This window comes from Apteryx mantelli, chromosome 1, assembly GCF_036417845.1.
Source record: "Apteryx mantelli isolate bAptMan1 chromosome 1, bAptMan1.hap1, whole genome shotgun sequence".
In the NCBI taxonomy this organism is placed as follows: Eukaryota; Metazoa; Chordata; class Aves; order Apterygiformes; family Apterygidae; genus Apteryx; species Apteryx mantelli.
The window spans coordinates 119,140,356-119,166,346 of record NC_089978.1 but is presented as its reverse complement, the minus strand read 5'-3'; the positions used below and the strand labels follow the sequence as shown (position 1 = coordinate 119,166,346).

At 43.3% G+C, this 25,991-nt stretch overlaps 1 protein-coding gene across 1 annotated transcript; it reads left to right on the top strand.

The window, feature by feature from the left end:
* Positions 1-5,884: 5,884 nt before the first annotated feature.
* Positions 5,885-16,273, top strand: LOC106490578 (uncharacterized). Its single transcript, XM_013950015.2, has 6 exons — positions 5,885-5,945; positions 6,724-6,999; positions 9,109-9,360; positions 13,013-13,147; positions 13,767-13,886; positions 15,854-16,273. Exons 1-6 carry the CDS (start codon positions 5,885-5,887, stop codon positions 16,012-16,014), a joined length of 1,005 nt encoding a protein of 334 aa, XP_013805469.2. The 3' UTR covers positions 16,015-16,273.
* The last annotated feature ends 9,718 nt before the right edge of the window (positions 16,274-25,991 follow it).

Sequence of the window (25,991 nt, the reverse complement as noted above, 5' to 3'; positions counted from 1 at the left end):
ACTTTTCTTTTTCTCTTCTCATCATGGGTCAATGTAGGAGAGCCTTGTCAGAGGAACTGTAGGTGATTGTTATGCTTGGCCTGGACAATTGGGATCCTGATGTTCCTGTTCATGTTACTTGGAAATAAAGTAATAAGTGAGCAGCCAAGATGAGATGGCAGGCGATAGCTGACACTGGGACCTACAGCAACAGAGTTTGTGCCTTTCTCACTGACAGCCTGAATCCATGTTACTACACAGTGTGTGTATGTGGGCCAGTATGTGGCAGAAGTGTTCAGGCAGGATAGTATACAACTCTCCCATCAGTGCATTTGCCTGGAATTCAGCAGTAAGTATACTGCAGCACCCCAAGAAGCAGCGTGGCACAGTACCTCCTTCATGTATCTGCTTCTCAGTGGACCTGCCTAAATCTCTTCCCCCCGTAGCTGCTCAGCAGTAGTAGAGTTGGGGGTTGCATGGGGTGAGAGCTCATGACATCCACCCTGGAGCTGTTTGATGGCTGGGGAAAAGCAGAAAACACCCATAAATATGACAGGAGGAAGTTTGTGAGCAAAAGTCTGATTTTCTTCTGTAACCCTGATTGGTCTCATTCAGCATGTGAAAGACTTGGGAGGAGGAAGCTTGTGTATAAACTGTGGGAGCTATGACAAACATGGACTTCAGCTTATTAGAAGCAGAAGCCTATTTGGGAGTAAATTGCAGGGCAAGGAAGAGATCTGCTCTTACAGGGCATTTGACAAATGGGCACCATATGCATCAAATTCAAGTGCTACTCTGTTTTCCATTTGGGTTATTTTGAGCAGAGGGCTTCTGTAGATTAGATCCTCCATTTGCTCCTGGCTGCTCTGCAGAATCTTGTCTTTGTTGTCCCTTCAGGATCCTCCATGCCAGGCCCTGTTTCTTGAATGCTACATTTTAGACAGAACAGCATAATTTGGTTCACTGGGTCCCAGAAAGCCTCAGCATTACACTGCAGAAGTGAATGTGGTGGTAGGAAGCATGAGATAATGACTGGGGATGTGTATCTCATGGAAATGTACCTGAGGCATGGCAGATCTGCTGCTGGGAAGTCTTCCTGGTTCATGTTTGCCTGTGCCTGAGAATGGGTATCTGTACAGGTTTCTTTCCTTTTGTCAGCCCTGTTGCTAAGTCCTTCATACAACAAAAGCCTCACCTGTGTTTGGAGTATCTGGGTATTCCTTTTCATTCCTTGCTGAAAGCTGAAATTATTCACAAATGCTCTGAAGAAAACAGAACATTTCCTTGGGTCTTCCGTCTGTCATCAAAGGCTTAATAATGCCCGCAGGATAATGTTGGGAATCCTAGAAATCTTAACACCTGACTCTTGAAAACATTGGACCATTCCTGCCATGGAAATATTTAAGGGCTGGAGAAACCAGGCATATCATGTCTGTAACTAGGCACAGAGCCTTTCTTGTAGCAGTTTGTAATCTCAACACAAGTTTTGGTGAAATATGCTCTCTAATTAATGGATTAATTTAAATGGCCCAGTCGCAGATGTAGTATCTCTAGTTGAAGCATTGATATCAGTTGTGTTTGAAGACAGGAGAATGGTCTGACTTGGAACAGCCTTTCTTATGGACTTGTGTGGTGGAAGCTGGAGAAACAGTGTGACAATGTTTCTTTTTCACTCTTTTCCCCTAACAGTGGACTCGTGAGTAAATCTCACATCACACAGCTCATCAGGAATCGTGAGGTGCCATTCAGAGCTGGATGTTGTCTGATGGTAGAGAACCAGCCCCACAAAAGCTAAATGGATTGAGCAGAGAGGGAGTTCACTCACAGGTTGAGACAGAAGTAGGAGGAATGTGAACTGAAGTCCAGTTTTCTTAGGTCTTTCTAATTTGTGTTATTCAAGCATCCAGGTGAGAGCTGGTAAGGAGAAATTACTCAGGTGCCACTTTTTATGAAAACTGTGATGAATGGATGATTTCAGGAGATGGGGAGGAGAGTCACTAACATGTTTCTGGCCTGCCACATGAGTTGTCCCTGGTCTGGTTCATGTGGTTGGGAAGAGCATCTAATCTGTCAGGCATCCCAGCAAACAGGGGTACATGCGTCCATTTAAGTAAGAAGAATGCCCAGTCAGGGTGTGGGTCAGTTTTCAGAACAGCCTGGAGTATGTAAAATTATGCCTATTGCTAGCTGTTATGTAGCCTCTCAGTTCCTCTGCTCCTCCAGAACCCCATAAACCAGACACAGCTGGCTGGAACCCCCGTATCAGGCTGAGTGGCTTTGTCTGGTATCTTGGGTACTAAAACAGCCCAGCTGCTGTCCTGTATAACAATGCCATGGCAGAGCATGTGAAGCAAGGGTTAGTGAAACAGGTCTCATGCAGAACACACGGCCTGTGGCTGGCATGCTCTTTGGAGCTGTTGGGGAAATCCTACGTATTTCCAGCTTCCTGGTTGTCTGTAGTTGGGAGTGTAGGTACCCATACGTGGTCCTTTCCATTTTACAGTTGTGTAGGGCTGTAGAGTCCAGACCAGAGGTTCTGGTCATTCCTGCTACGCCGATACATCTTATTTTGTCTAAAAGTCACTTCCTCTGAACATAATCTAATGTAGTACTTTGATTATGCATTTCCACTTCCAGAAAACAAAGTCAAGTAGCTGTGATCTTCATAGCTTCACAGTTAAATGAAATGCATGACAGTCTATGAGCATGTAAGCATACAAGTTTGTTTATCTGTGAGAGCTTGCTCACTGGTTTTGTTGGTCAAGAAAGAATTCAGAGTCCAAGCACAGCTCTCTGGCTAGTTTCCTTTAACAAAGAAAGAATTCATATTTATTTATTTATCTTCCCCTGCATCTTCAGCCTGTAGTCTCTGGGATCCTGCTGCCCCCACACAGAAGCTTCTCTGCCTTGCCTACTGTTCCTGCCTTAGGGCTGTTCAATTAATTCTGATCAGGGCCACAGTATGTTCTTGGAAGAAAAATTTCTTATGCACAAATAGCTGTAGGTGTGGACTAGACAGGAAAGTTAATACGGCTGTCAGTCTTCCCGGTGCTGCACAATCAAAGTTGTACAAGCCCTGACATGCTGTTATGTAGTCAAGGTCATACAGTCCTATCTTGGGACTGCAAGTCCCAAGCAAAATACTGCAAAAGGAGTATTTTCTGGCCCAGGGCTGTTGCTGGGATGGAATGCCAGAACTGGTTTTCTGCATTGCTGCAGCCACAGTGTTATTTTTCATTTTGTGTTCTTTTTCTGGCACTTAGTTCTACCATCTCTATCTGTATAAAGTTAGACATGTATATTTCCCCAATTAATGCTGGCATGCATTAATATAGTAAAAATTGGTGCATTGCTTAAAGTTACCAGCCTATTTAAAGATGATGTGCAGACTTAGTATGTACAAATTCACTTCATAATACAACAGTTTATTTCCTACTTTACTTTCTCAGGTTTCTCAATTTCCTGTGCTCTATTAATGCCTTATGTCATGTAAGGAATGAATCTCCTCTCTCTGTTATAAGTGGTTAGTGATGCCATTCCAGTGATGGAAGGACAAAATGGCCCTGTGAGTTTACAGCTCATCAGGTAAAAAAAAAAGTTTCAGTTCGCCTTCCAACTGCATGTTCTGTTCTTTACTTTTTTTCCTTCCTTTTTTTCTTGTGGTTTCCGTTAAGTCTCATAAGTTTTTTTTTTTTCCTTCCTGCAGCGATCACACAAACCTTTATGCATCTTTATTATAAAAAAGAAGTGATTTGTCTGAGTAGTCAAGGGAGTTGAGAGCATTCATTAGTTAACACTAAAAATTAGTGACTAATCTCATGTAATAAAATTTCTTTATGAAAGAAATCTGAAAGGATTGCTGTTATGAAAAGACCGCTGATTTGTTGATAACACTGCTTGTGCATGTGCTGTCACCTTTATCCAGGCTGTGATTTCCTTATTTCAAGTAGTGAGGGACAGAAGGAGCCTAATGGGATTTAATATACTGGATGATGTATGGGGCACTAAGCAGTCAGAAGAATTGAACTCATAAATGTACTCATTTGCTCTGGAGTCACTGAGAGGGAGACTAAATACAGGACACTGCAATGTCAGAGTCATGCAGAGTCACTTTAACCATGGAGCTACAGCAGAAAGGCCGTATTCTTATTTAATAGCAAGCAAATCTGCAAATGAGCCCTGTGGGGTTGCTATCATTGAGCGAGAAGAGAAGGTGAACTTTTGCTGGATTTCCTTGTGTACAGACCTTTGACTAGGGGTTATTTTTCTGTGATTCTGAATGTTTTGGGGTTTTTATTTTGAAGTGACACAACCCCATGCTATCTTTGTCTCTTGCCTCCACCATGTCACTGCAACCCTGAGCTCAGCCCCTTGCCTTTAAACATGAAGGTGAAATGAAGGTGAAAGTATGCATCCGAGGATGATGTTTAGCCCCAGTCTTGCATTGGTATTGGAGAGAAATTTTCTCCAAGTAACTTTAGCAGCACAGAAGGAAACGAAAGTGTTTCTTACTGTATTTTTCTCTCTCCTCATTACTCTGTGCTATTGTGAGTGCCTGAAGACTCACTTCACTGCTTTTCTCAGAGAAGGCTATTTCTGTCACATCTTAGATCAATTTAGGTTTGTCCTGTGCATGTATGATAAAGACAAGATGTTGCTGCTGTAGCCTTGAACAAGTTCACAGATTTTAGATACTGGGAACAGGAGATGAGATTTAATTGTCATTGCCGAGAAGTTGGAGGGACTGAAACCACTGGCTGAAATGTGGAATTACCAAGCAGAGCCAAATTGTTTTGAAAAAAAGATGTAAACCACAACATAAGGCACTTAACAGTTTCCAGAAATGTGTATATACATAATTCCATGATGTGTAGCTACCTTAACGGACTGTTTGTACATTTGTGTCCAGACAACATAAAAGTACAATATTCCTGGTTGCATCCTGATCTTGTCATAGTCATTCCCAAGCACATCTGTTAAGCATGTCTTAAATGGATGTGGGCTTTAGTGCTATGATAAACTTTCCCTCACTGACTGGAGGAAAGAAATAAAGCTTACTGGTATTTTCTGTGCAAGTGCAGAGACCATATATTAGCAACACAGCAGATTAAGTCATCTAAATGAGCGCGAACAAAGTATTTGGTCCAGTTACACTGGTACGGCCCTTTAGATAGCTGTTTCACAATGATTCTTCAGATTGTCTCTTCAGCCTCCTCTCTGCAAGCTACACTCTGAATAGTACCGACATGCCCTTCAGTTCTTTTTGGGTCCAGCTCAGCAATCTCAGTCAACATTGTGTAACCTTTATTCTCTGCTTGGGTTTCCTGGAGCCATTTCCTGCATGGCGAGTACCACCTGCTCCCTTGGAGAGCCCAGGGAAGTTTAGGTGTACAACACAGCCTTCATCTACAAAGTGTTCTCCCTTGTCTCCTGCTGGTCAGATTATCTGTGGTTGATTCTTGGTGCTTCAGAAAATGAGCTTGTTTGTGTATGTGGCGTTTTGTCTGACTGATTTTTCTCCCCTGTGTGGGGATGCTGTACTTTAAACTGGAAGAAGATGGAAGAAATAGGTGTTTCCCTTTTGCCTGTTCCCTGCATTAGCATATATCTGAATGGGTAAGTTGACCAGGAGAGCTTTTTCCCTTCCTCATCTTTCAGTCCCGTTCCCGCACTTGCAGCTAGCTCCAAGGTACAAGGCTTTGCAAAGCACATCGTGGCTCATGTTGCTTGAGTCTGTGTTCAGTCACCCAAAACTTTGCAGGTCTATTTTGAAACATTATTCAATCTGTCCAGTATGGGTTTCTTTTTTTTATTCTTGCTTCTGACATCACTTCCTGAACACTATATTCACTGAGTTCTGTAGCCAGATCCTCTTCTCAGCATATGATGCAAGGAGCTCTTTAAAATGGATTTCAGCTCTCCTTTTATCTTGCAGTGCTTGCTCGTGATAGTAACAGTTACTGATGGTAAGTGGGTTTTTTCTTTATGAAACTGGCACAGATTTCTGTAGATGAGCAGTCATCTTAATTTTTCTCTGAGATCTTTAAAGAGCTCTACCAGGTTTTGGGAGACATCGAGTAGTATAACTGTTAATGCATGAAAGAGGGCAGTCAGACCAAAAAAAGACAGCTTTTTTCAGTAATAACTATCAATATGGTACTTCTTCAGCGTACTGCATCTGTAATAGTGTTTCGGTAGAGAACTTAAGAGCCTTGTATGCAGAATGCTGGTTTGAGTTCTTAACACTCAGTGTGACCTTGGGTCAGTCCCTGAGCTGCTGTTGCCCTGCCATTTTCCTGTCTGGGATTTGAGTGCAGGGAATGTTAGTATACAGGGATACTGTGAGACTTGTCCACATTAAAACTGCAACAGTACTTCACGTCTGTGAGTAAGAAGAGCTGTGCAAGCAGTATTTGTTTTTGCTACCATCTGTACAAGGTACAGGGCACTAATGCTCTGAGGATCTCTTTCTCCTCAGTTCCTCATGTGAACCTTGAGGGGAGAAAATCACTGTTCGGACTTCTTGTTTCCCTGTGTGCATGGTGTGCATGTCACTTGTGGTAGCAAGGGAGAAAGTTGGCCTTTATAGAAGGTGTACTATCGTCCTTCCTATTCTTCTGATTTTTCAATTATTGGTGTCCTCAGCCTGTCATTGGGGTGGAGCGGCCTTTTTGGGAGACAGACGGGGAGAGGGTGGATGGACATGGCAAGCTCACTGCCAATGCTCTGTGCTTCTCCTTTCAGCCTCTGCTTCCAGGATTGTTGCACTCAGCGGGAGCTCAGCAGTCTTCTCTCTGGGAATTCAAAGTCTGCAGAGCATCTCTGAAATGAGCAGAGACAATGCAAAATGCTTGACGGCTGTGCTGAATGATGCTTTGTTGGCCAGGTGCAGCACTTCTGCTAGATGTCTGAACTTGCAGAATGGTTCTCTGGTGCTGAGGAATGTGGAGAAAGGGGACGAAGGAGAATACGAGTTTGTTTTTCACAACACCAGCAGATCTTTTATGCTGGAAGTGTCTGGTAAGTGGCCTTGTTGGAAACAAATAGCTCTTGAACCTGTGAGTTTGGCTGGAAGCTGCTGCCTTGCAGTTCTTCTTAAGAGACCTCTTGAGCTTGCAGGGAGTGATAGGTGCCTCTGGAGCAGCAGGCATAACTTTGTAAGCCCCTGGCACTGCAGGGAACAGTAATTGTGTAAATCAAAGGATGCATTTTGCATTCATGTTATTAGTCTCGCCTCTCTGTTGAGCCTTATTTAAAGTAGTTAGTCACTTCAGGTATGTGCTATTTTTATCTGACTTAAAAGACATCAGCATGAAGCGTTTGTAAAATTGAGTCTTCACTATGTATTCATGTAGCTGGAGATTTCAGTCCATTTCCGGAGTACTCCTCCTGATGGCTCCCAAAAGCTCTCATTGTGCCTGGCACCATTTTGCTGCCTGTAGACAAGCTTTGCGAAGAAATTAACCCTACCTGACTTGGCTCTGTAAACTGGAGTTCTGTGCATGTCTGGTTTGAGGTATGCTAGGTGCACTTTCCCACTGCTTCATGCAGTTAAGAAAAGGTATTAAAGGAATCCAAGTGTGACTTTCTGATTCTCAGCTGCCCACTTGCAGCTTAAATGTCAGCATCTTCTGGGTTATTTAGAGATTAACAATAGGTATTTTATCTTGCCAGTTTCCCTTTCGTCCTTTCTGTGGCCTCAGGATTACTGCGTCGCAGTCATTGGTCTGTGGAAAAAAAAGACCACAGAATCAGTAAGGGAAAGAAGCAGAGTCACTGTGGTGCAGAATCCAGCTCATTGCCTGGAGTAATGCAGAGAAGACTTAAGCAGGTTTTGCCCACTTCTGGATAGTACTCTAGATAACAAGTGACCATTGTTCTGGTGCTTTTCTCTGCCTTTTCTTTTACAGAGCTTTCATTTACACAGGTTTCTAAGAGAAATTGAAGCGTATGAGTTTAATGAAAATGTTAGAGCAAACTGAGCTCCGTGAAGACAAATGAATCCTTATGCCATTCAAGTGCAAACAAGTGGAGCTGCCACAGAGTAGGTCAAGGATGTGGCTCCTTGGCACAAAGATCAGGGGTTTAGATGGGAACTGGGCAAAAACTGCAGAAATAGCCTGGTTTTAACCTCTATTTCAGTGAATCTGCCTTGTTTGTTAGCTTTTATCTCCTTCTGTCCTGTTGTCGTGCATAAGTTAGTGAAACAGTTTCCCAGCAAAGGTATTTCTAGAAATAGTGAATTTTAGTTGCGGATGATGTCATAGTTGAGGAAAGTGATTTCTTAATTTGCATAAATGTTTGTTTGCATCAGTGTCTTCAGTGTGGTTCTTACTGTCAAAAAAACCATATGACTTTGCTGCCTAGTCTATATTTGCAAAGTGGCAAATGTGGGGAAATAGTTTGGCTCCTTGTAGTACACTAAAGGAGAGAGATTCAGGAAAATGTAAGATGATCAGTGATTCATTCCTTCAGTTTAAATTGTCCCAGTGTGGGTCATCCTATCTATCTACAGGTGTCTTGTGTTGGTACCTATGTTGGACATAGATTGCACTAATTTCCATCTAAAAGGGAAGAAGAGACAGTGACAGCAAAAATGCATACCTCTCGGCAAGGGGAGGGTTGAATCATCCCTGAAGCTACATTTCTCTACTAATTACAGAGAAAGCCTGTGACTACCAGATGCTCGAAGAGCATCCACAGTCCTCAGTTCATGGGCTGATACTTTGAACTCTTCATTTACCACAAGGAAAAAGAAGAGACACCACATTTTTGTGGAATGCAAATACATTTAACATTGAAGTAGATGATATCTCTCAGAACAGGGGATATCGAAGTCTGTTCTAATTAATCTGATATAACTTGTGTCAGGTTACTTTAAGAAAACAGGAACCAAAAGTCGCTGACAGGGTTGGGTGAGCACTGCTATTTATTATAGGGCCAAGGGCAGGCACTGAAGAGTTTTATTCAGTCTGGTAACTTACTTCTGTGCTTCCTGGCTAATAACAAATGTGGTGGTAGTAGGACTCCTGGTAAGGGACACTCCTGTCTAGCTCACATTTGCTGCTGAGTCAACTCAATGTATCTCTCTTCCCTCCCCATCCCATTACCCCTGTGTCGTGTGACCAGAGCCAGCTGTTAGTATCCGGTGCTTCCCTAATGGGACTGGAGAGTTGTCCTGTGATGTGATTGGCAATGAGAGCACCGGGTTTAAGTGGCTGCTGAATGGTGCTGCGTTGGATGCCCCTGAGGCTTGCGTTAAGGATGGTGGGAAGAAGGTTCGCCTGGACAAAACTGTGCCTGGAGACTTTGTCTGTGAGATTCACCATGGAAATGGCATCACTAGGAGCAGACCCATTGCACTGTCTTGTGACTACTATGGTGAGTAACAGCAGCCACAGAATATCTCCTTTCAGTCTCTTGTAAAGGAAATCAAAGGAGTTGTTGCTGTCTGTGTGAGAAAACTCTCCTGTCCTCTGACAGCAGCCTTCTAGAATTGCCACATTCTCCCTTTAGAAAGTGTCCCTTCGACTTCCCTCTCTTTCTTCCTGCTGTATCTCACACTGACACAACCTACAATCACACAAAGGGTGAAAGTGTGTTCAAGAGGTCCTTTTACCCAATCCTGCTCCAAGGAAGGATGTCTATATCTGTGTTTTTCTACTTTCCAGTGATGGAGATATCATCTTCCTACATGCTGATCCTCTATGTCAGTTTAGAAACACAGGTTGCTTCCTACTCTGACATTCATCCATTACCCAGTCAGCCTTCCAGTTTCTGCAACATCCACTAATTCAGCCTTTTGCTGCTGGATTCAGCTGAGATAATTTGTAGTGTCTCTTTTCTGCTTTTCTAGACAAACTGCACAAAGATATACCAGATTATACAAGTGTCTCCTTATCAAACCACATCATCAGAGGTCCTTTGTTTAGAAAATGTAGGGTGTTTCCCTACATAGGGACATACGAAAAGGCTATGATTTTATTTTGTTCATTTGCAAGTTATGCATAAGTGCTGACTGTTCTGCTTGAATGAGATCATAGTTTGAGAACGTTAATCTGGATCCTAAAACTGATCAAAACCATTAGAACCTCATGATGCAAAGCAGTGGGGTCTGTATTGTCAGTTCACATATATTAAAAATTATTGATTAGGTAACTTTGGGTGTGATTTCACTTGTACCTCCAGCAGTGAAGATTTTTGTCCTGTGAGCAAAGATGACCATCGATACTATGTCAGGTGACATTATTTAACCATAATGGTTTTGACTAATTTAATTGTAATCAGTATAACTTAATCCAGCTTTGCTGTTAAAGAAATTGTGCTGTGGAATAGCCCTCAGTGTCCCACAAGACACTGTCATTTCAGAAATTGTCTGAGTCACTATATAGCAGATCCAATATTGTCTGTTCTTCTGTAGTCTGCATATAGTTACTAGGAAGGAAAAATGCTGACATACACCCTATGTCATGTGTTCTGGCATTCAGTAGAAATGCTGTGAGCTGTTCACACCTGATCACATCAGTGCTCCTGGCTGATCTATACAGGTTTGGCATTTGGGATTGTGGAATAGTGATCTTAATTTTGTCCAGTTAAATTGGTCAATGGCTGTTCAGCATACTCAGGTCCAAAAGTCAGCTGAGGCACTGGGGAGCAAGGATGCAAATGATCGTGAGCTCTGAATCAAGCCCAGTGATAAATCATGTGAGTGCTGACAGTTAACCTGTTTACTCTGGGTGGCTGCCCGTGTCCTGAGTATAAGATCACTTCCCTGTTTCCCCCTCAAAAGCCCACAAGGGAATTTAGTGATAGCTCTGCTGGGATGAACACATGCATGAACATGTTTTTGGAAGGATATGGAAGCAATAAACTAGCAGCAGTTCTCTTTTTTGTGACCAAATGCAACCATGTTCTTAAAGTGAACTAAAGCAGTTATGGATACCAGTGAAATGAATTAAAGAGATAAGTGAGTTCAATTAAATTAATTAAAGACAAATTCATTATTTTTGTGGGTTATTACTTGCTCCAGGCAAATGGCTAAATATGATTTTCTCACAGTTGTTCTGCTGTAGGTGTAAGGTATATGTAAAAGCACCTATTTGGGCAACCTGCTGGCTGATGAAATTCATTCTGAATAATAGTTAACATAAAACACTTCAGCAGAAATGTTCTACACATAGGCACCAAAGGGCTCTGATCATGCAGGATCTAAAACCAGTGCCTCAGAAGTTAACAAGTCAACATATGCATCAATAAAATCCTTTAATGTGTTTTATTATTGCTTGTTGCATTTCCAGTTTTTAATATATTTTATCTCACAATGGCCCTTTTAACAAATGGCAATGTTTGAGTAAGAAATATTCAGGAAAATATTAGCAGCTTGTACTTACACTTTTGACAGTATTCTAGGCTTTTATCAAAAATGAAACAATGATTAGCAAAATATTTTCTCATTTGTTAAAAGTTTAATTTTGAGTATAGATTTTTTTAAATGTAATAACTGTTTCTAAAGAGACTGGAATGAGTACTTTGAAAGTGTATCTTTTTGCACGTAGAAGTGGCTGTCTGCAATTGTTCTTACTGTTCTTCCAAGTGTGTGGAATATTACATTGTGTGGTATGTCTTGGAACAATCTGAAATGTTTCCCATTCTTTTGGGATACACAGCTATTTGTACATAGCAATTCGTGCTGCGTTCGAGCTCCAAATTAGCTGATGTGTTTTTACCATGCTATGCAGACATGTTCAGCTTTGTAGAACAGGTGAATTGTGCTCATGCAACTGTGTTACATCCAGTTCAGGAACTAGGTCGTCTTGAGCTGTCCTAGAGAGATCTGAATGGCCTTGCTCTGAATTTACCCAATGTTATTAAGAGAGATACGAGGTAAGTGAAGAAATACTCCGTGTAGATAGGCAGTCTAGTTACTAACTGTTCAGCCTAGCTAAGCAAGCTACTGTAGTTAGTCTATGTAGTTACTCAGACAGAAGGATAAGTCTTGTTTGAAGGGAGAGAATAGCAGGTGAAAACAGGCCAAATGATTATAAAAGTGATGGCTTAGGTTTACAGTACTTTTAAGCAATTTGTAGTATAGTGATATTTGAGCTGTGTGGTGTGTATCTGTTTTTTTTTCTTTTCTTTGTTTTAATTGGAAAGAAGAATTTTCCTACTGACTGGCCCAGGTTGGAACAAATCATCTAATAAAAGGGTTCTGTATGGATCTCTTTAAGTCTGTGATGCCCTCTACCTGCCTCCCTACTCATTCTTTCTACAGCTGTAATGTATGCGCAGGTCTGACCTGTCAAAATGCATGTATCTGAGCAACCCTGAGCAAGGGACTGTGAGTAGTGTAATAATTACCACCAATCTGTGTGTGGCCTTCTGCTCAGCCATCTGCAGCCTTAGCTTCCTGCTAGGAATTTGGTATGATCTCAGGTGGGAAAGGGGAATAGAGAGAAGTCCTTTCATGAGCAGCAATTAAGTTGGTTTCCTATGGCTCTGACTGTGGTGGCTGGATTCTCTGGTGTTTGATAAAGTGCAGCCTTTGATCAGACTTTCCTTGAGGTTGTTGCAGTCTTAATACTGCTGTTTTAAGTGGCTTCTCTGGGGCCTAATATGAGCTGAGCTCTGCAGCTTTCAGCGGTAGATACTAGTTTGGGTTTCTCTCCTCTTTTGGGCTGCCTATTTTCATAAAATTTCCTCAAATACACTATGTTTCAAGGGAGCACCTTCTCTATTACATTTGATTGAAACTTGCAAATTGTTTTCAATGTTATTAGGCTGAGTAGGGAGAGATGGACAAATATGCACAGATAGCATAATTGCACAAATCTCTTAATGAAAAGTTCTGTACTGTAATTAAATGATGTGCCAGAAATTATGTGCCACTGTTCATGATTTCTGTCTAGCTCCTCTGTTCCAGACCAAACTTATAGTAATGCCCGCAGGTTCTAATCTGACTGCAGGGTTTCTCTGGTTCTGAGAAAGAAGCCTGTCTGCCCTGGTGACTAAAAATGCTGCATCCTTCCTGCAGGAGACCTGCTACAGAATCCGTGGTTCTTTTACATCCTGTCAGGATGTGCAGGAGGTGCAGTCGTTCTGGTCATTATTGTGTCTTCAGTTATATGTTGCTGCATGAAGAGGAAACACAGGTTCATCCCAGTGCCTTCAGGTGAGTGGAGAACACTGTCTCTTGGGATGAGTTTCATGAAGTCTGTGCAGGCTGGGTCTGAAATAGTGTCAGCATAAAACTGGCCTCAACTCTGTAGCTGCTCTTGTCTTCCATTTAGCACTCTCTGGCTGGGCCTAGCAGAGCAGAAGCCTGCTCACTGATAGGCAAGTGTTACATCCAGCATGGTCTTGAAGAAAACCTTACTTGTCCTTTTTTCACCTCAAACTTGCTACTGTGTGCTTCTGGCCAGAAAGAAACAGCAAAACCTTTTCTATGGGCAAAAAAAGTCAGCCTCATTCTTCAGCTCAGGTCTTGTCCTGAGAGGACCTGAATGCTTCTGATGACAGCTGTTTGTCAGTACCAGTCCCTGTGTGCTCTTTGCTCAGGCCCACCTGGGCCACCTCAAGCTGCAATCCTGCTAGCACAGCTAAGCCTGTCTCTGGCAGGTTGGTAGTGGCCCTCTGAACTTGACATCTGTCTGCTCTGGGAATGGAGCCAGCGCCATGTTAGGAGGAGACACAAGTGTTTGTTACTCACCGCAGAGCTGCACTGCTATGCCTGGGCCAGTGGAATGTGGGGGGAACCTCTTTCCTTCAGATCTCTGATTTTCCTTTTACAGAGGAGGAAAAGGATGATGGAGTAACAATGTCAGTGGTCTCCAGTGAAGGTGTAAAGAGTCCCCCCAGTGGAGATCATGTTGATGCTCAAGCTGTCCAAACTGACTGCCCGCTAAAGCCTGGTGGGTTCAGTGACTTGTTTCAAGTGAGATAAATAACCTGTTTAGGAAAATGAAGGACAAAATGGACATGTGTGACTGATGGGGGAGGAGCTGATTGGAAAAGTGTGACTAGTGTAGGGAAGATACTCTGTCCTCTCAAGACAACAGAGGTTTCAGCAGGTCATATGTCTGTATATTACTTGTGCTCTGTTTCTGCAAATGAGTAGCTCTTGCCTTCACCCAGCCATGAGATGTAGTGGCAGCAGAGGGTGCTGCCAGCAGATTACAGCACATCTGTTCCGGTATCCCCTGTGCTAAAATATGCATGTCTTTAATTAAAAAAGAAAAGCAACCCCCCTGAATTTTAGCAGTTTTTCTGCAATTTTTAATCACCCCCTCTCTACTCATCAGTTACACTTTATAAGAATCAGCATTGCTTTAGTTAGCAGTTGTCTTCAGGACAACATCTACCACTATGCTGAGCTGTAAACGGCTAAATCCCATCAATGTCAGACTCTTATGTGGTTCCTTAAATTGGCACTAAAGTAGGAATACAGTCACATTTTAAATCCTTCAGAGAAATCAGGAGTTAAAAATACAGCTTTAATATGGTATGGTCAAGCGAATGCAGTGGTAAAAGCCTTTCAGAAATCTGCTCTGAATGCTTGATATTAATGCTCCACTTTTACTTTACATTTCCTCAGTTTTATTTCATAAACATGAAGGCTGGCAGCACCTTCCCCAGTAATGCATCATCAGCTGAAGTAGATCTAGCAGAGACATTAATTCAAGCAATGTTACGTAGGTCACAAGTGTGGTCTCAGCTCTGCTGCCTCCACCTCTGATGTCCTTCACTGTACTATGCACAGCCTCTCACCAGCTCAGCTGTCCCTTTACACAAGCTATCCTTAGATGCTTCCTTGCCCTGCCTTCAATATTGTAAAATGCTACTAATAAGCATGGCACAACAAAGAAAACTAAAATGTGGCAAGTCGTCCAGGTCATTGTTTAATTTTTATTAGCATATTAAAAATGTAGAACTAATTTTTTATTAAAACAAACAAACACATGGTCAGTTTGACTAAAAGCATTCTATAGTTAGATTTTCTGCGAACGAGCTAGCAGAAGCAGAGATGCATGTGCAGAATGTTTAGGTGAGAACATATTAAATATTTGTACTTCAGCTGACTTTTATTAGTCAGATGTAACTGAACTGATTTGGCTTAAGGATTTCTTTTAAATGGCATTCTGGCCTGTTGGGCCCAGAAGGTTTCAGCACCATGATAAAGAGATGGAGAAAGCCATGATGAACCAGTCAAGAAATGAGCACTTAACAAAGAAAAGTGAAATTTGGTTCTGTTGCTGCTTGTAGAAACTGTCCTGAAAGATTCCTTCCAATGCACATCACCTTACATTTCTGCTGTCAAAATGCTTGGCAGGGCTGAATGGCAATCAAAAAGCAAAAGAGAATGATGTCAGGAGAGAGAGCAACAGATGGAGAGATCTGGAAAGGAAAAAGGGATACGTTTGGTCCAGAGGTTTGAAAATACATGCAAAGGTGACATGGCAGAGAGGGATACCAAGGGACGCTGTCCCACAAAGGTTTTGTCATTCCAGCAGTGATCAGGAGGACATGGAGGAGGGACAGAGAAGCTTGTTTTATGCAAAAAGGAGTAGATCAGAGGAATGTGGGAGTAAATAAGTCGACAATGTTTTGGTGATTTTGATGAGGCTCCTGAGCAGGATGGGCAGTTGGCATGGGGGGTCAGGCAGCACACACAAATTTCTGGCATGGGGGGTCAGGCAGCACACACAAATTTCTGGCAAGAGATCGAGCAGGAGTGCGGGCACATGCTGGAGGAGCCTGGGGAGCTGGGACTGGACTGGTTAGGCAGCCTGTAGCTTTAGGCAAAGCGAGGGTGGGAGGATTTCCATGGAGATGGGCATGGGTGCATGCCTTTATAAACCATTTCTCACTTCTTTTCCAGATGCTGCCCAGACTGGTCAAGGTCTTGAGCCCCAACCCTTGGTGGAAGAAAACTTCCTAGTGGAGGCTGAGCCTGAGGAAATGCCAGACCCAGAGGTCATAGTTGATGTTGAAAGCCAGGGAAATGCATCAGACTGTTTCCCAGATCCAACTGATGCCTGATCTGACACGCTTGCTGTCCCATCGTGTCCTGAAGCCTATGGCACATGTCCTTTGCATCCCATAGTCTCATTGTGTGTAAGAATTGATCTGGAAAACTACACTGTGGGAAAGCCCTGAGGCATCAGGCCTGCTAACTGCATTAAAAAAAAAATAGTATGTGTGTGGTTTCAAGGCTGTGCAGCTGTGGGCTGACAGGTTCACCAACAAATAAAAATGGCAGGTCTCTTATGCTTTGTCTGCTAATAGATCTGCACTTGAACAGTGGAGCCCTAGAGGACAGCCTGAAATAAGATGGGTGATTCCTCCTGCTCCCTGCCCACCTCATGCCCTTCTATGTCTTTGCCAGCCTGCAGTTCCTGAAAGGGACAGGCATGACGGGCAGATTGAAGCAGCATGCCAGTCCCAGACCAAAAAAAGGGTCTGCCAGTAATTTCCTGAGAAATCCTGTTCTTAGGAGATTTCTAGACATATTTCACGGGCTCTGCAAAGAGCTTGGCAGAGGTTTCAACTAAGTATCTTATGCTTCTCTGAATCCCTCCTCTGAGCTCCAAACTCCTTTGTGCTTGGGCCTTTGTTACTTACTGTGAGGGCAGGAAACATGATACAGACTGACTGTTTGCATACATATCACAAAAGATAATGTCATCTTGTTTATGTTTTGCTGTGCAGTGATGGTGGGGGGCTGCTGGTTACCCTTCACCACAGGTTAACTGCTTGGATGAGTGAGTTAAAACAGCTGAATCACTAGCTTGCTTGCCTTCAGCAGAAGAGTTCCTGGGGGCTTGGGTGTGTGATTTTGGCAGAAACATTGATTATTATACTGTACTGAGATCATTCATCAGTGCAAGCCTTAGAGCATTAGTGCCTTTAGTGTAATGGTTTAGCTATTGTGGGCTGTTTAAGCTGGCCAGCTGCCTGTGTATGTAGGTTTTTTCTATGCTGTTTTATCTATACAGACAGTAGCAATTTATAGAATCTCTTAAGTCTTACTGCTACGCACATCCTGTCCTGCTTAGGAGAGACCGAGGAGTGGAGCAGATGGGGTAGACCTGCAAGGAGAGAGCAAGGACTGGGTCCTGGGCAGTGGGTAGCTGAGTTGCTGGTAAGGCTGCTGGGGCTGCAGGACACACTGTCAGAACACGTATTTTACTGTTTAAGAGTATTTTGGTAATAAGAAGCAAGGCACATTGGTGTTAAACCATCTTCCAGCCTTGGGCTAGAAAGGCATGGTTCAGTAAAAGCAGGTGATACAGATCAGGACTGAAATGCATGGAGAGGTGTGTGTTGCATTTCTTTCTTCCCATGTTCTTTTGTTGATTTTTCTCATCATGTTGACATTGTATCCTGAATCCATTAGAAACAGATTTAAGATTTGCTTTGTAAATACTGCCCAATGAGGTCTGCAAGTACCCCAGTGAAGAAAAAAGCAAAAGCTTGCCAAACACTTCCTCTCCCCTCGTGGGGGAGCTGGCAGGACAGCCACATGCTTATGTGAAAGTCTTTTATGTCTCTGTTCACGGCAAAGCTTTGTGATAGTTATACCCAGCCATAGACTGTGCTTGTTGTTTCTTTATTCTAAGACTTTGTTTAAAAAACTTTTGGATTTTGTGTGCTGTGTTGGTGGTGATTCAGCCTATCTGTGCTTTCTAGGGATGTTGCAGTAATCAAGTTTTCAGCAGCAAGAGGAGGATAATTCTTTTTCTCATGGTGCTGTGCTGTCTCCTTTCGGTACAAACATTCCTCAAAGGCAGTGAGTTAAATAATAAAAGTGTGATGCTGGGCACTTGGGATGGCACGGTGCACTGTTGGGAGAGAGACCGCAATTGCCTTTATGTAGCACAAGTAAAGCTGAGTGGTTGGGGTCCAGAGCAACAGAAACTGGGAGATATAGTCTGCTTTGGTTGTGTTTCTCTTCTGTGCTTTCTGGCAGGCACAGGCAGGGGACAGCCAACTCCAGCAGATGCTTAACCTTGGGGGCTGAATAGTGCTCTGAGTCACACTGGAAAAGATGTATTTCAACATTGCGAGCAGGGTGAGGTGTCAGAGCTGGCCAACCTGCTTTGCTGGGCTGCTTCATCCCAGGTGCATCTTGCCCTAGTGCCATCATGCTGCTGTCAGCCCTGGGAGGGCTGTGAGCAAACCCTGGCCTAGGTATGCTGTGACAGCACTGTCACTGGTGTAATCCTTGTCTGGGAAGGTTTTTTCCCACTGAGATGGGAATCCAAGATTTCAGCCATCTTTAGGAAGCAGATAGATCATGCTGGTCTTCCTTACTTCTCCTCTGAAGTGCCTGTGTGGCAGCTGGGTAAAGATTGCTGTTGCTGTGGGGTCAGGAGAATATTTGTGTATCCTGTACTTAAATTGTACATGTTCATGCCCAGCTGTTCTCATTTTGTGTGGTTTTTTTTTTCTGCAGAATGATTTTGTTCCTAATAAAAGTATCTGTTTTCTAACCGGTATTAGAAATGTTTAAGTTCTGTTATTTAATAAATGTTTCTTTGTTTTTCACTGAAAATGCAAGGAATGGTTTCCATATTTCCACTTGGCCAAAAAAGGAAAGATGTTGACAACTTAAATTGACTAGAGCTGACTGTGGATAGTTTAAGGAACAGAGATCAGAGGTGTGGACGTTTGTTTATAAGTCCTGGAAAGGCTGTAGGACAGTAGCATGTAACTTGTTCCCATCAGAGTGTGTGCGTGCATGCATGTGTGTGTGTCTGCACATCTATCTGCACTAGCAGCACACCAAACCTGGCTCTGGTGCATTGCTGAACTGTGAGGTGGGAAGGGGTGCGTGGAGATGGCCTCACTTTGGGACCAAATAGGGAATGGCTATCATGAGTATAAACATTCCTACGTGCTGTTTGTTGTGCAGAAGTTCTTTATCCATCTGTGGTTTTTTTTTTTCTTTTTGGTGACACCTCTCACCTTAGCTGTGAGAGGGGATGCTTGCCTACGTAATTTTTTTTGCAAGGAAGAGATGAAACACTTCGACACTTTCATGCTAACCCATAGACCAGTGGACCCAGACAATGGGTAAAATCACTGTCCTGGTTGTCTGTGATCGTATAAAATCCTGTGACTTTACCATTATAGGGTTAGCCCTGGAACAGTGGCACGGTTGGACATAGGTGCTCCTGTCCTGCCACCTGTGACCTCAGCACCTCAAGGAATCACTCACCTGGATTTGCTGTTGCTTTCCAGCCCAGATGTGGCACTGCATCACCCAGACAACAGAGAGGATGCTGTTCAGACTGGGCCTATCTGGCGGAGTAACAGGAGTATATGGATGTATATGTTTCTGTTGGGAATTTGACGGGAAACCAAGATCTCTGTGCTGCCTCTTCATTGTTTCTGGCAGCCTTGGTGAGGCCATGCTCTGCCAGTCCAGCCCTCCCTGGGTTGTAGAGGGAGCCAGGGTGGCTGTGGGATGAGGATATCCATATGCTCCTGGCTGCTGCTCATGGGGGCTGTGCGATGTCACTGCTAGGGGCTGTGGCTGGGTGGGGTGGAGGCAGGCTCTCAACAGCGTGGGCCTGGCCCTCAGTGTCTGGGTGCCTCTGTGTGCTGCTGGTCTCCTGTAGGGAGCCGGTGCTTTCCAGGGGAGGGCAGCTCAGGGGGAGCTGCTGCTTGAGCTGTTCTCCTCAGCTGCTGGTGGCAGGGGGGCCTTGCGCCTGGGTCCTGGCACCCGGCTCCCCTGGCTGCAGGGGGCTGGGAGTGGGGCAGGATCCATGGCTGTGTGAATTGAGTGCTGGTGGGACAAGGGGAGCTCTGTGCTGTAGGAAATGTGGGTGTTTTGGGATGTGGTTTCTTTCCAAACTGAGACAAGCCACCAGTGATTTATAGCACTCTACAGAGTCAATATTTAGATTTGACTCCATGTCAGTTTTGTAATGGGAAGAGAAAAATCTCACTCCATTTGTAGCATATGTTAAGCAATAAATGACATGAAATAAAAAATATAAGCACTTTTTTCATAATATAATTCATGCAGTGTGTGAACATAAAAGGAAAACAATAGGAAAGTTCTTACTTGACTTATAGGTAGAAGCAAAAAGCAGAAATGTGTAACGAAGTAAGAAAAGGGGAATGATTCCTCATGTATTTTACCATTCAAAATCAACGTGTCCCCACAAAATCCTTCTCATGTCAGTAAAGATCCATATTCCAGTAATGAAACAGTAATGCTCTGCTTTCCAACATTTACCCATGTTGCTGTACGGATGTTCTGGTGGCTGTGTATGCAGCTCTTGGGCTTCTTCCTCAGAGCCCAGCACAGGGGAGATGCACTAGGGCGAGAGCCTGCAGTTTGTGGGGAGCTGGAGGACCAGCCCTGCCATCAGCTCTGCAGGAAGGATAGAATGGAAGCTGGTGGGTCTGAAAGCAGATAGGCAAAACCAATAACTTAAGGGCTAATTTACGATAGAAAATGGAACTTGTGTTGTAAATACTAAAAAGGTCTGTGAGCAGTGGTTGTGTAGGCATTGTGGTGGAAATAGTCTGTGTATTGAAGAAAATCCTAGCTTTTAGGCTTGATGCATAGTAAGTTCATGCCACTTTTTTATGAATGATTTTAATTTACTTCAAAATAAGCAAACCAGAAGAGCTCACCTGTAACTTAGGGGCAGCAGGAGGATACAAGGTCACTGATGCATATCTTCAAAACCATTTCCTTAACACTAGCTAACTAATTCTTGTGCTCTAAAAACAGTAGGTATTGCCACCGCCACCACCAGGCACGGAGGAGTGAGATTCCCCATAAACCTCAATAGATAAATTAGGTAAAATAGGTAAAACCCACAAAACCAGTAGCAAATGGGGGGGAAAAAGAGCAGCATCACTGGTTTCCTTCTGAGGCAGATGTAGAATTTAGTGATGAGTTGTTGCAAAGGCTAACATTAGTGTTTGGACATTGCTTGTGCCTTTGGCCTGGCTGCCTGGTGTCTGGGTGCAATCAAAGCTTGTTTTAACCCTGGAAGCTGAGATGAACTGTAACCCCACCTGTACTTAGGCTAGCTGCAGAGAAAGTCCCTCCTGAGCACATAAAATGCTTCCCTTGTTTCCCATCCTGTTTTACAGCTGAGCACAGGACATTATCAGCCAAGTGAGAACCCTGTGATCCTTGAAACCCAGTGACTACACCTTACATCAGTTTTGTTCACAGTGAGCTATTTCTTCCTTACTTTCTTTTCCTTCTTTCTTTTTTAGAGTGTGTGACTTATCTCTCAGATAGGGAACATGGCTGGAGAAGGCAGGGGAGTCTTTATGGAGAACCTATAAGATGGTGCAGCAAAAGAAGGTTCTTAGATCAAGCATTTCTAAATATTTGTACCTTTCTAGCAGGCAGGTGTTGTATTAATTGTATTGAGATTGGTTTAATTTTGACAAGATCAGTTATAGATATCCTTGGCCTGTGTGAGCCTACTGGAGGTGCAGCGTCTTTCTGGCTGGCCTTGTTAGGGCACCACTTGTGCAACTCCAGACTGGTAGAGGGATGAAATGAAGCTCTTAGCCAACTACAGGGTTGAGAGACTGTTACCTTTAGCTCCCTTCATCACCAGCAAACAATAGTGGATGGCCTTTTGCTTCAGCCACACTGATAGGAACTAAAGAAACTGTTTTTTGGCTGTGCTTAAGCAGACAGAATGGAGGATGTTCAATGGCAAGAAAGATGAGAAGAAGAAAAAACCCTAAAATATTTGAATACCGTTCAGGAGCTGGATAGCAATTACACAGAAGTATCACATGACTCCAGGGCAGTTCTGCCCATACACATAGACAGCATCACTGGCATCTTCATAGGGATGTTTTCCACCTCACCTGAAAGGTGGGATTTCAACTCTAAACAGCTCTTCATCCCCGGGCTTCACCCCACTCTCCTGTCAAACATGACTGGTGGTGCACACAGCCTGAATTCATCAAATTGTTTACACTGTAAGTTTAGGTATCTGACTATACTCTCCATGTCCTAAGATACTTCAGAAGAGAGAGTTTGATTCTGCTGCAAGAGTTAACTCTGCCATCCTCTTCCCTTTGTGCCTCCAGTCGCCTTTGAGTTTCCGCCGAGTCTGGCATCGGGTCAGATATCTGGCTTAGCAACCTGCTGAGTTATACCTAAGGATGCCTGATACCCCAAACTAAGCTGAAACTAGATTAGTTTGTGGATTTTCAGTTTATGCTGTGTGGTCCTGGGGTGGTTGTGAGGATTTGATGAATGTCTGCCTCCTGGGAGATGGGCATACTTGGCCTATGCCTGTTTGGTTTATGGGCTCTTCGGGACTGGGGCTGTCACTGGCACACAGGGAGCAGTCATCTGTATTCTGCTTGTCATGCTGTTGTACAAAGGCAAATGGTAAATGAGAGGTGCTTGTCTGTAGATTGATAGCAAATATGGATGGCCAATGTGTGCTTATTTTTAATGGATTTCTTTTTCTGGTTAGCATATTCCATATCATATGTAAATATTTTATCATAGGTATTTGCTAACATGACTCTCATAGTATGTACTTTAGAGTTAATATTGGATGTTAATTAAAAAAGAAACTTTGAACCTGAGTTCTGTGCAGACTCTTTTAAAATTCACCTAAACTGATCACAACTACTCATATTTTCAGTATCATTTAACTCTATAAAGACTAGATGTATTACAGACCAAGAATTACTCGGAGACAATTTTCATCAAGTTATTTAGAATTACAAATACAGTATATTCAAGAGAATTATCATCTACTCACATGTATGTGCAGATGGAATAAAGAAATACAGTTCAGTGGCTATATTATTTTTCAAGTGTTATTGTCCTAGCTTTGACTTAATTATACAGGTTCCTCTTTGAAGGCAAAATATATGTTCCCAAGGCTAAGGAGTGACAGTTTTATTTGATGCTAAAAGTCATGTAATAAGAGACCGTCAGACAAAAAAAGAAAAAGATAAAGCAACGATAAGCAAAGGATAAGCAAGAATTGCAACAGTGAATTTGGTAAATGAATATATGACTTAAGACGATGAGCATTAAGAGTTTATTAAGAGAGAGGTTTTCATCACAGTGTGATTAGTGTCAGCAATTTTTCCTGTGAAACAACTGACGAACCAGAAATTATGGGATTCAGGACAACACGGGGGATTTGCCTGAGCAGCAGTGATGTAGGCAAATGGGTTGTAACTGCTTGGCAGTCAGTCTTAATGAATGTTGAACTGACTACAAAAGTTGGGGTGGGTGAAGACTTTCCCTGCATGGCACACTGAACCCAGACCAGGAGTCAACCTGCTGGTTGTGGTGGCTTCTACTGCTGGTTTCTCTCTCATCACAGGCTTAATCATGGCAGGGCTGAAAGAAGGATCCCTCAAAGAGCAAAGTGACCCCTGTCGAGGATCCGGAAGGAAGAAAGGACACTGGGATAATTATCAGTGGTGCAGAAGCAGTGGTGAGTAATGGCAGTCATATACTGTTTTTTTTCCCCTCAAAAGAGTCAGGGGTCTGCTGGGATTGCAGGCAAAGTCAATCTTCTGTCATCCTGTGAACTAGCTGGTAATGTTTTCTTCCAGAAAACAGTACCCACTGCTGCTTCCTTCCTCCTACTCTCTCTAACATTTGTTTTCAAAGGTTCCCCAGACAGGCGCTTTTCTCCTGGTGATAGATTGTGGCTCCCCTGAGCCTGAACAAAAGTCTCTCTGGTGATGTGTGGCCTTGGGCACTGGCCATTTCTTGCTCACCCCTCTTCACCCTTCTCGTAAGCCAGTTGCAGGGAGTGTATTGTAATGGTTTTGACGAGCCAGACAAGGGGAACAAAGGAAAATCTTCCCATAGTAGCAAAAGGGAAATGCCATATATTTATTTTTTCTGTATTCTCTAATGCTAGCAAACTTTCAGGATTTTCTGCTGACATCACTTTCTGGGATGAGTGGTACCAAATGTGATGGGAGAAGGATGGTGAGAAGACAAGACTCTGGCCAGGTTTAGGTATACTGGAGACAGATAAGAACATGCCATTTCCCTTTGCTCGCTGGGTATAGGCTGGGTCAAGATTTCTTTTGCTGTGATACGAGGACATGAAGACAGCTGTGCAAGTTATGCTTTTGTTTGTATGTATTGCTGCCCAGCTGTTGAGAGTTTGGGGTTCTTTTGATGATTTTGTTTCTGATAAGTTTTGTTCCCTAAACTGTTGTTGAGAGTTTAAAACTGTTGTTTGGCAAATGATTGTTTATTGCTTTTTCTGGAGAACCAGCTGTAGATGAATAGGTGCTTCTTGGCTGGAGAGAAGATGAGTAGGATTTGACACTGATATGAATTTGATATCACCTATTTAAAAAAGCAATATTTAAACAACCTCAGTGAAAGAGAAAAAAAGATGTCTGTGTTTACACTGATTCACTGAAGTTGCGTAGCTTAAAGGAACTTCCATAATACAAATAACTGCTGGAACTATAGTTCCAACCCAGTGCATCTTACATATGTGGCACAAAACATCTACAATAAATTTCCGCTGAGGTTGCACTGCAGAGTTGCAGCTCTGCAAAGTGGCCTTTAAGGTTCAGCAAGTTTTTCATGACTAGCCCAAAGGGATGTATGCAAGGAAGAAAAGAGAAACAGTCAACAAAGAGTCTGTTCTTCTGTAATGAAAATAGAGATGGATAAAAGGAATGGTGAAACAACCCTGAACCTGACTGTTGAGACATTGGTTGTGGCAATAAATGCTCTAGATGGAAGATACTTTTAAATGGTGCTGTGTAGGCAGCTACTGGGGAGCCCTGGTTTGGATCTCAGGAGCATTTGGTTCAATTAGCTGTTCTTCTTTGGACCTGCTGCTTGACCTTCAGCAAGTCATATAATTATCCTCTGCTTCTATTTTCCTATCTGTGCCATTGGGATAATCGTATTGGTCTCCTCTGTACAATTTGTTAAGTCCAGCTAATATACAGTGGCACCTGACACTGCATGTTGGTGTTGCCAAGAGGCAAGGGACCCACTGGGGTGCTGCATACTCTGGTCCGGCCGGACCCACAGGGCTGCACAGTGAGCACTGTGGCCTGGTTGCCACAGGATGTCTGGCTGCCTGGGACATGAGGAATCACATTTACCAAAGCTGCCAGGGCAGCAGTGCTTCTTTCAGCCTCTGCAGAGGAATGTATATATTTTCTTCCAGAAAATCTCTTCCCCCTTATAAAACTGGGACCAAAGGCCCATCTTTATTTTCTCATTCACTGTTTCTAAATCTTCTGGCTAGCCCTTGTAGAGGGCAATACCACAGTAATCCCATCTCCCAAAATTACCACGCGGTTGTGGCAGGCCAGGACTGCAGCATGGTCGTAGGAGGGGAGAGTTAAGCCATGAGGGTATTGCTGTTTTCCCACTTCCTCTCTGGCAGGGTGCTTGAGGTTAGAAACACAACTACTTTCTCCTTGTCCAGTGGGTTCTGGTGCCACAGGAGGTTTCTGACGCTGGTTAGAAAAGGGGCAGCTTGTTGGGGTGGGATGGGAGTGAACCGTGCCCGTGCAACATGGATTTCCCACCAGATCCTGGCAGAAGGGTGGTGTGGCAGTTTGCTGGCCCACCTTTTTTTGCCAGGCCCGGTGGTACAACCTAGCAATTGTGATGTGTAGCCCTGTAGCATAGGAAATTAGTGGAACAGAGCGTTCTCAGATCTGGAAGGGGAAGGCCATTTTATTATGTGAAACTACTAAGCAAGTTGATTTTTGCACACTCAAACCTTCATACTCAGAAAAATCAAGGCCTAGTGTGACTTGTGTGATGCGCAGAGGACAAGGGATAATGGCTGTTGTACCCTCATCAGGTCTCTTGGGTTCCTCTTGACTGGTGACAGCAAACTCATTTTTTGAATAGGCCTTTTATATCCTTTAGGAATGGTTTCTTGCTGTTATTTACCTGTTGCTCTAACAGGAAGAGGGATGGTGCGATCAATGTGCTGTAACTGGGTTGCTGGAGCACAGGGTCTTCCAATCTGAGTTGTTTGAGCTGT

Coding starts and splice junctions, on each gene's coding strand:
- LOC106490578 (XM_013950015.2), top strand. CDS start 5,885: ATGGATTTCAGCTCTCCTTTTATCTTGCAGTGCTTGCTCGTGATAGTA. Junction 7,000..9,108: donor TTTTATGCTGGAAGTGTCTG/GTAAGTGGCCTT, acceptor TCGTGTGACCAG/AGCCAGCTGTTAGTATCCGG. Junction 13,148..13,766: donor GTTCATCCCAGTGCCTTCAG/GTGAGTGGAGAA, acceptor TTCCTTTTACAG/AGGAGGAAAAGGATGATGGA.